Source organism: Salvelinus alpinus, chromosome 18 (assembly GCF_045679555.1).
Source record: "Salvelinus alpinus chromosome 18, SLU_Salpinus.1, whole genome shotgun sequence".
Classification (NCBI taxonomy): Eukaryota; Metazoa; Chordata; class Actinopteri; order Salmoniformes; family Salmonidae; genus Salvelinus; species Salvelinus alpinus.
In genome coordinates, this window is record NC_092103.1 from 34529770 (window position 1) to 34539428 (window position 9659).

The 9659-nt window shown below is 43.2% G+C and overlaps 2 protein-coding genes across 2 annotated transcripts; one reads left to right on the plus strand and one right to left on the minus strand.

Moving 5' to 3' along the window:
- Positions 1 to 131: 131 nt before the first annotated feature.
- Positions 132 to 6153, minus strand: atp5fa1 (ATP synthase F1 subunit alpha). The gene is made up of 11 exons (XM_071351122.1): positions 6002 to 6153; positions 4725 to 4803; positions 4306 to 4475; positions 3806 to 3979; positions 2941 to 3107; positions 2075 to 2375; positions 1652 to 1876; positions 1326 to 1433; positions 854 to 998; positions 478 to 628; positions 132 to 346 (listed from the first exon to the last, which is right to left on the minus strand). Exons 1-11 carry the CDS (start codon positions 6059 to 6061, stop codon positions 268 to 270), a joined length of 1659 nt encoding a protein of 552 aa, XP_071207223.1. The 5' UTR covers positions 6062 to 6153; the 3' UTR covers positions 132 to 267.
- Positions 6154 to 6395: 242 nt separating this feature from the next.
- Positions 6396 to 8547, plus strand: haus1 (HAUS augmin-like complex, subunit 1). The gene is made up of 9 exons (XM_071351124.1): positions 6396 to 6548; positions 6687 to 6861; positions 7078 to 7213; positions 7320 to 7454; positions 7559 to 7682; positions 7933 to 7998; positions 8084 to 8155; positions 8257 to 8304; positions 8400 to 8547. Exons 1-9 carry the CDS (start codon positions 6528 to 6530, stop codon positions 8475 to 8477), a joined length of 855 nt encoding a protein of 284 aa, XP_071207225.1. The 5' UTR covers positions 6396 to 6527; the 3' UTR covers positions 8478 to 8547.
- Positions 8548 to 9659: the final 1112 nt, after the last annotated feature.

Below are 9659 nucleotides of genomic sequence, written 5' to 3' on the forward strand. Positions count from 1 at the left end.
ACTCTTCATCACCTTTCCAGGTTGAATGCACTGATTGTAAGTCACTTTGGACACGGTAAGTCTGATAAATGGCCAAAATTTACTTCTGGAAGAGAGAGAGGATGAGAGCCAGTCAAAAAAAGATCCATGGGTCCTGGAGTAGAAAGACTTTATTCTCTGTTAGACATCTGTACAGTAATATCAAATGCCACTTTATTTTCAGATTTGTTTTTTAAGTTTAACATCCGCACTATGCAACATTGACTAAATAGTTGACCAAAAATAAGACTACTCAAAGCTTGCCAGGAAGGTCAAGACGATCTGCTTAAGCTGGGCATCTGCGGTTTCTGAGATTTTGCCATCAGCTCTGCAAGCAGAAACAAAAGGTGTTAAAATATGTTCACGCCATGGTACGATAACGTACAAAAGGAGTCCAATAACAATACCGAACATAAAGCTAAAGCTGGCAAAAACGTGGTGGTAGTTGATTTGATTTACCTAATTTGTGCTAGGAGGTCCTGGTGCTGGCTGAGAACATGTTGAAGAAAAGCCTTCTCAAACTTTGTGATCTTGGTTGGGTCTATTTTGTCCAAGTGTCCCCTCACACCAGCATAGATGACTGTAACCTGCTCCTCAATGGCCATGGGGCCTGCAGGTCAAAAAGAATGCAGTCAGTCACATAGGCAAAGGAATAAATAAAGCACAGCAGTGAACAGAGCAAACTTTACCAAGGACGACCAGGTGGAAATACAGAGCTCAGTTTCATCTACACAAGCAATTTATTCAACAGGTACCGTGCACATGTTAATCAACATTTCAGTTGATTAAAATCATACAAACATGACTAGAACATCGCATCCTAGGAGATACTCACAGTACTGCCCCTGCTTGAGGAGCTCAGTAAGGCGAACACCACGGTTCAGAAGCTGCTGGGTGGCAGCGTCCAAGTCGGAACCAAACTGTGCAAAGGCAGCCACCTCACGGTACTGGGCCAGCTCCAGCTTCATGGTACCAGCCACCTTACCAGGGAGGAAACAGGATCAGTCATTTTTTTAAGTCAGTAAAGAACAAATTCTTATTTACAATGACGGCCTACCCCGGGCCAAACCTGGACGACGCTGGGCCAATTGTGCGCCGCACTATGGGACTCCCAATCACAGCCGGATATGATACAGCCTGGATTCGAACCAGGGACTGTAGTGACGCCTCTTGCACTGAGATGCAGTGCCTTAGACTGCTGCGCCACTCGGGAGTCAAAAGTGGGACGCTTTCCCCTTCTTGTGAGTTTCTAAGGCAGGTTCCTAAAGCCAAATGACAAATACTGGGGAAAGAAATTAGTCGCCCACCTGCTTCATGGCTTTGGTCTGGGCGGCAGAGCCGACACGTGACACAGACAGACCTACGTTGATGGCTGGTCGAATACCTTTGTAGAACAACTCAGTCTCCAAGAATATCTGAGAGAAAAAATAAGCATGAGTGGAGTCATGGGTTCAGTGTTTCAATAGAGTAAACACCGAAACAGTCAATCAATCCTAAAATGACAAGTGCCATTACCAAAAATGGCAAATCAGGAATAAATGCGAGGATAGGTTTGAGGTAGCTCCATTTAAATCAGATCGTTACAATTATATAATTATACAATTATAATTACGAAATCCATCTTTTAGCACACCTGTCCGTCTGTGATGGAGATGACATTGGTTGGAATGTAGGCAGAAACGTCACCGGCCTGGGTCTCAATGACGGGCAGGGCGGTGAGGGACCCGCCTCCGAAGTTTTCGTTCATCTTGGCTGCTCTCTCTAGCAAACGAGAATGGAGGTAGAACACATCCCCGGGGTAGGCCTCACGACCGGGGGGACGACGTAGCAGCAGGGACATCTGACGGTAAGCCACAGCCTGTGACAGGTGGGAAGCAAGGTTTGCGTCACATGAAGGTTGAGCATAGAATAAGTGCCACCCTATACCCCATAGTGTTTTACTGCATTGTCAGAGCCGCATAGGGCTGGTGGAAGTAGTGTATTAACTGAGGAATAGAGTTATTTAAGATCAACCTTAATCACATATCGACCTCCGAGCCCCATCGCTTGAACTGACCTGCTTGGACAAATCGTCGTAGATGATGAGGGCGTGCTTGCCGTTGTCTCTGAAGAACTCTCCCATGGAGCAGCCAGAGTAAGGGGCCAGGTACTGCAGGGGAGCGGCATCGGAGGCTGTGGCGGACACCACGATGGTGTACTTCATGGCGTCGGCGTCAGTCAGCCTCTTCACTAGCTGGGCCACGGTGGATCTCTTCTGACCAATGGCGACGTAGATGCAGTACAGCTTCTTCTTCTCATCAGTGCCGTCGTTGAAGCGCTTCTGGTTGATGATGGTGTCGATGGCAATGGCGGTTTTACTACGAAGGAAAGACACTGGAATGAAGATTGTATCATTTATAAAAACTCAAGTGAATGACAAAACATGCATGTGTAACAGCAGTGCATTCTGTTCTGCTCCAAGCGGGGAACGAACAAGCAACCTTCTGCACAACACACACACAACTCAAAGCCAACCATCTTAGCCAACACACCAAGTGACTAGTCTGTCACTCTGTGAGCGACACTTGCCTTTAGATCTTAGGGAAGGTGTGAGGTCACCGATGTACTCCAGCCAATTTGCTACAGATGATTTCCGCATCCACTACACACGTATGACCATAAGTCGACATATGACATGTCTACCATGAAAAACACAAGGAGCTGATTAACAGGCCTTTACTTGACCATTGTCCTCAATAACAAGATGAACTGATGGTTTAGGAATAAGACATAAGTGGATAAGACAGACATTACTTAAATTTTCCCCCTCCAATTTCCCCAGGCATTAGCAACTACTACAACTCAAATTCACATGGTCTAGGAATTGAATACAGAGCCTAGCCCGTCACTAAAATATTCACACCGGTAGGGCTATAGTCTTACCCAGTCTGCCTGTCACCGATGATCAGCTCACGCTGACCTCGGCCAATGGGCACCAGGCTGTCCACGGCCTTGATGCCAGTCTGCATGGGCTCTCTCACAGAAATACGGGGGATGATGCCAGGGGCCTTAAGACCCACACGCCTACGGATGCTGGACCCAAGGGGACCCTACAAAGAAGCAGTAGCAAAGAAAATATTACTTTACACCCATCACTATCAGTTATCTAGGCCAGCGGTACCTTTTCCTTTCTGGGGACCACCAAATCACTGTCAAAATTTGAGGACCACCATTTGCGGAGTTGCAGATATCTTTTTTCCATAAAATATCTTAGCGGTCAGATTTGGAATACATTTCATCAGCAACTAACAGATTAAAGGCCTATTATTACATATGGATTTTTGCTAAACAATTTGCATTGTGATAAGTAATATAAAATGGTTTAACATTATAGTCCCAACTTATTTATCTACAAAATAAAACATTCGAACCACATGCAGTACCCCCGCGGACCACCAGATGTCAGCAGACAATAGGTTGAAAAACACTGATCTAGGCCCAGAATATTCTCAAAAGTAGACGCAGTAATGCACAACATAAACAGCAGTATAGTGCTGACATCAACAAAGAGCAAGCAGCGAGAGGCTAATCTTCTCTGCAGTCATCACACAGCATAGCAGGAGTGAGAAGCATACGCATGCACATGTGCTGATCCTATGCGAGTGCATCATCATGCATTGCACTCGTCTGCAATGCCTTTGGTTCACCCTGCTGGTCGTGCCAACCTCCTAACACTGAGGCTCAGTTTAACGCTGTAAATCCTATTGCTTATCATAAACTACGAGTAAACCTCAGGGCAAGTCCTGACCTTGCCGTCGATGGCATTTCCCAGAGCGTCCACCACACGACCCAGCAGCTGTTCACCGACGGGCACGTCCACGATGGCTCCGGTTCTCTTGACGATATCGCCCTCCTTGATGAGCTTGTCATTACCGAACACCACAACACCGACATTGTCGGGCTCCAAGTTCAGAGACATGCCCTGGATGAGATTAGAGAACACTGTTACTCAAGAGTTCAGAGTTTCGGTGGAATAGACCAGCAGACAACAACACGTCGCTGGATAGCGTTATGCGAGAATAGTAGAAAGAAATAAACAGAATGGCAAACTCTCAGCTATCCACTTCATTTAGTGATTTACTTTTCATTCAATAATCTACTACGCATGTTGACAGACATCACCGTTGAGCATGGCACTTGCTCAATGGTACAACTGCAGTATATATAACCCCCCCCCCCCCCCCCCCCGCAAAGATTTGTTATGTCATCATCAGCTTGCAAGTCATCACACCCCACTGACAGCCTCACCTTAAGCCCGGAGGAGAACTCCACCATCTCCTCAGCCTGCACGTTCCTGAGACCGTACACTCTGGCAATACCGTCACCGATGGACAGCACGCGACCAGTCTCCTCCAGGTCAGCGCTAGTGTCAGCCCCCAGGATCTTCTCCTCCAGAATGGACGAGACCTCTGCTGTTCCTGCAGTACACATGCATGACATTTGAGAGGTAAACAAGTAATCAGACTTCGAGGAAACTGAGAAGATGCCATGAAGATAAAGATGCTACTTCTACCGAGAATAAGTTTTGAATGGCAACATGGGCTGCTCAAGACAATACCGGTTGTTCCTACCCCCCAAGCCATAGAAAATGTCTTAGTAAAATCCACTTTCTCAAGGGACTTTGCTACTACAAAGTTTGGCAACATGTATCAGTCAAGAACTCTGACCCTTCTTGGCCATCCATGGCTTTGTGTTGTGCAGGTGCCTGGCTCCTACACATGCAGCAGCATAAACATTTTTGGAAACCTGCAAGGACAGTGGTTGAGATCATGTTACAATTTAAATCCTTTAAATGCAAAATAGTGACCCTCAAATCTGCATCATGTTTTCATATTTTGAATAGAGTAATGATACAGTGTTACTAGTTTACCATACAAGTTTAAAATGACCCTGCCATTAAACTGTGCCTCCTATTTCTCTTGCTTCTTCTCACTGTCAACTGTCAGTGGATGAGCTGCCATGTTGATAGGCATCATTAATTGGCAAACGATCAACAAAATGCACTGAGCATGTATAACAAACAAATAAAAGTTGTGCAACTTGGCTGACAAGATACATAACATTACAACATTGACTATAGTGTAACGCCGTTGGGTGAACTACTGTCATTTTGATCTGGTCATCGGAGGTAAAAATTTTGGGTGCTTTCAAGAAAACTGGGAACTCCGGAAAAGGGTAAAAATATGACATCAGTGATCTTAAGGCCGAAGCTCTAGAAAGTTGCCCGAGATTCCGACTTGAAATTCCGAGTTGGGTGACTGTTCAAAAATATTTTTCCCAGTTTACTAACCCCACCTCCCCTCCCTCATCATACTGAATGACGTGTGTACCATTTATTTAATTAGGCAAGTCAGTTAAGAACAAATTCTTATTTACAATTACGGCCAATCCCGGACGACGCTGGGACAATTGTGCGCCGCCCTATGAGACATCCATACAGTCACTTGACTGGTTGATTGATCACACGGCTATATCAATGTGTCAAAACTACAAATACCACTACCGGTATAGACTTTTAAAATTATATTTATTTAACGTTAGGTGGAGATAGCTTGTGTAAACAGTCCAAGATGGTCGTCTGCATGCACGGACTCGTAATTTCCCAATATTCAAACACATAGATGACGTGTTCACTTGTTAGTCGGAACTAGGAAACTCGGAAATGTCCGATTTGTTAATTTGTCCATGCAATCTGGGATCCTTGGGACGTCCATACCCCATTGAAGTTACCATTTTAAAATGGTATGGTTTACGATTAAGGTTAGGGTAGGATCCCAGATAGCACTAACCCTTGCTGATTCGTTAAACGCGGCATGTGTATAACTACATCCGGTTATTAAGTCTGACAATTCAGAGTTTCCCAGTTTCCGACTAGCACGTGAACGCGGCAATAACTCTTTCAAAAAGTATAAAAACACAACTCAGACAACACAAAAAATCTTACAAATCCAGTCCGTCGGGGAAGGGTGCGGACAAGGGCCGCGGCAACGCGAACTGACAGCATAGCTATTGATGTTTCTACGCGGATTTGTCCAACTACACGTACTGGTTAAATCACGTAAAGAAGATGGAGGACAGGGTAAAAAAGGATACTGTGAACCGGAAATATTTGCAAAATCATATGAAATAATTGTTTAATTAATGCTATCAACTGCATTTATTATTAGATAAGATTATTGGATATGAATATTGTCATCATAAAGTTGGATACAATCTTGTTTATGTCAATAATCTATTTCAACACTCTTGGGCAGACCAAACACTACTTCCGTTTTAAATAAAGAGTTTTTTTCTCATTGGCTGGTCTATTTCAAACATCCAATCAAATACATCGCAAACCGGAAGCTGTAGAATGAACGGTGGGCGGGAAACGTTTCGGTTCATAGTCAGGATTCCCATTACTTTCAGAAAGCTTCTCTCAGCCGAGAGTCAGTCTTTTACTGTATTGTTTGTCTGGGCTGCCCGTTGATATGTGTGAAAAAAACAAGAAGGTAGTGTTAATACCAGAGATGTTGATTGTGCTCTTATTTTAATAAATGTCTCTTTTTAAACCATCTCTCAGGGCTGTAAATCTATGCTAACAAGCTAGTGAGGTAGCTGTAAACTTGGTGTTTGTTTACACTTTTCAGGTGAGCAAGTGGCTCAGCACAGTCTTTGGAGATCAAACTATTCCAGAATATGAAGTTAACACACGGACTGTCGACATACTGTACCAGCTTGCAGAAGCAAGTGAAGTTCGATGCAATGAGACTTCCCTGCTCATTGAGGATCAGAAACAGAAAACTTCTGAGTATCAGGCTGATGGTAAAGTGAACATTGCATGTACTGTTAAATTAATCTTAAGCGGTAACCTGAATGATTGAGACACTTGGGGAATATTATGTGTCACTGGTTCAACTTCAAGCCCCACTCTGGCTGACATGTCAATACAGTAATGTTGTCTAGACACACAGCTGTGCACAGGGTCTTTCTTTTTTGCACTGTAATGTCGTTCCTTTGATTTTAAATCAATCTTTCTAGGTGTTCATCTCCAGAATGTTGTATTACAAGGAGTGGGCTTATCCTCTGGAAGCTTGTCAAAACCTGCATCAGACTACCTGTCAGCATTGGTGGCAAACGCTAAGGTACTTGGCGTCCGAGACACATCTCTGAGCAGGTAATGCACTGATGTACACACAATGGCACTCACAGAAAGCCATACAAGATGGATTCTCATGATAAACTTGCAAGAAAATAATCTTACATCCATGCTGTTTGTTTAGCTTTGTGCCAGCGGTGAATAACTTGACCAATGAGCTTCTGGAATCTGAAAAGACGGACAGGAGACTTGATAGGGAGCTTAATGCCCTCAGAAATAAACTTGGGGCCGTTCTTGTTCTACGGAAAACCTTCCAAGAGTAAGAGGATCACACAGTCATGAACCTGAAATGTTACATTATTTTAAATGCACACATCTGTAAAGCTTTAGAGTTCATTAATTTACGTAATCATCTGATTACAGGGACATCAAGAAAACAATGAAAGCTCAAGAGGTGGAGAGTGCCAAAGCAGAAGAAAGACTGCTGAATATGGACTTTGTCAAAGCAAAATCCAAAGACCTCTCATACCGAAACAAGAAGGCAGAGGTCAGAACCTTTGACTTCTGTCATCTTATGTGCTGTTAATGTTTACTCTCTTTTTCTTCACAGGTCAAGATATCCTTTCTGGTTTTGAGATGTTGGATTGGGGTAGCTTTTGATTTATTGACCTGGGAAGTCAAAAGTCAACCTTGAAAACATTGTCAGGTGGTTAGGGCTTTTTGACTGGTAGAAATGCATTTATGTTATTCTTTTGGCTTTTGTCATAAGCCATGCATTTTCATTCTCTCACCCTCAGGACCAGCTAACATCCAGACACATGGAGAATCGGATCTCCCACCAAGCTCTGATGGAGCTATGTGAGGTATCCTCATGTTATGATGGACGTGTTGGCTGTTCTGCTTTGCTGTGAAATGTATTGCAATGAGTTTCTGATCTTCCCTTTGCAGCAAGTTTACACGTTGAAACAAGAAATTCTACCTTTGTCAAAGAAACTCGAACCCTACAGAGATTTGAGCCCAGTTAAGAAATGTTTTTTTTATTTTTTAAACTACATTTAATTTTAATTTTCCTTTTTTTATTTTGGTGATATGCTCTGCTTAATGATATCGTTGTTCCCTAGAGTCCATCTCTTGCTCAAGTGAAAATTGAAGAGGCAAAGCGAGAATTGGTGAGTTTTGCCATTCTACAATACAACAGGAATATTGTGATGTTACTGTACATTGTCAATTATATTTGAATTGAACTGTTTTCTCCTTGTTTAAGGCTGCAGTTGATGCTGAACTGGAGATGAAGGTGGACTTCATGAATTCCTCCTTGCCTAAAGGGCACCCTTTAAAATGACACATGAATTTGGGGGATTGTAATTGTAGAAAGTATATGTAATGATAATAAATGTCAATGGAAATCGTAATATGTTTTTCATCCAACTTGTCATGGGCCGCTTGGGCTATATGTGTTAACTAAACAGGGAACTTATTTGTCTTACGGGATCTAAAATGTGGTTGGGGGCTCCGTTTTGGAAGATGTGATGCAATCACGGAGCTTCCGGAGGCATGCAGGGTCCAGATTGAGCTCTGCATCGCTGTGCGCATCCCAAATGTTGTAACAATGCGTAGAGCTCCATATATCTCTGCATTTACATGATTGTTTGACGGTAGGTGGGGGCAGGAGGTCCTGTATAAACGCAAACTCAATTCCTTGACAACAGCTCTACTCCACTGCTCTGTGAAGTGCAAGATGTATGAATGCCATGACGTCTGCAAAGGCCGTATCACCGTAAATGCTGCACGGCAAATGCAGATGACGTATTGACTATACCGTGCCTCTTCCACTGTACAAAACATTAGGTGCACAGTGCCTTTTACACTGAGTTTGCTAAACATTAGGAGCACCCATTTTTGCCTTCAATTAGTCAGGGCATGGACTCTACAGTGTCAAAAGCTGTCCACAGGGATGCTGACCCATGTTGACTCCATTGCTTCCCACAGTTGTTTCAAGTTGGCTGGATGACCTTTGGGTGGTGGACCATTCTTGATACACACAGGAAACTAATAAGTGTGAAAAACTCAGCAGTTTTGCAGTTCTTGACACACTCAAACAGGTGTGCCTGGCATCTACTACCATACCCCGCTTTTTATTTAACCTTGATTTAACTGCAAGTCATTTAAGAACAAATTCTTATTTACAATGCCCATTCAACCTCTGAATGGCATACACATGGCGCAAGGCTTAAAAATTATTATTTAACCTTTCATCTACACTGAATGAAGTGGATTTAACAGAGTTACCATCATAAGGGATCCTAGCTTTCACCTGCATTTACCTAGTCAGTTTATGTTATGGAAAGAGCAGGTATTCTTAATAGTAGTTAGTTAGTTTTCTTAAATTAGTGATATGTTTAAACCAAAATACAGTGTGTGCATCATAGATGGGGTTAGCTATACACTAAAACGGAAATAGTGAATTCTTCCATTGTAGCCGTTATACCTTCAGTTGCAGATTGTTAGCCAAAAAAACAGAATA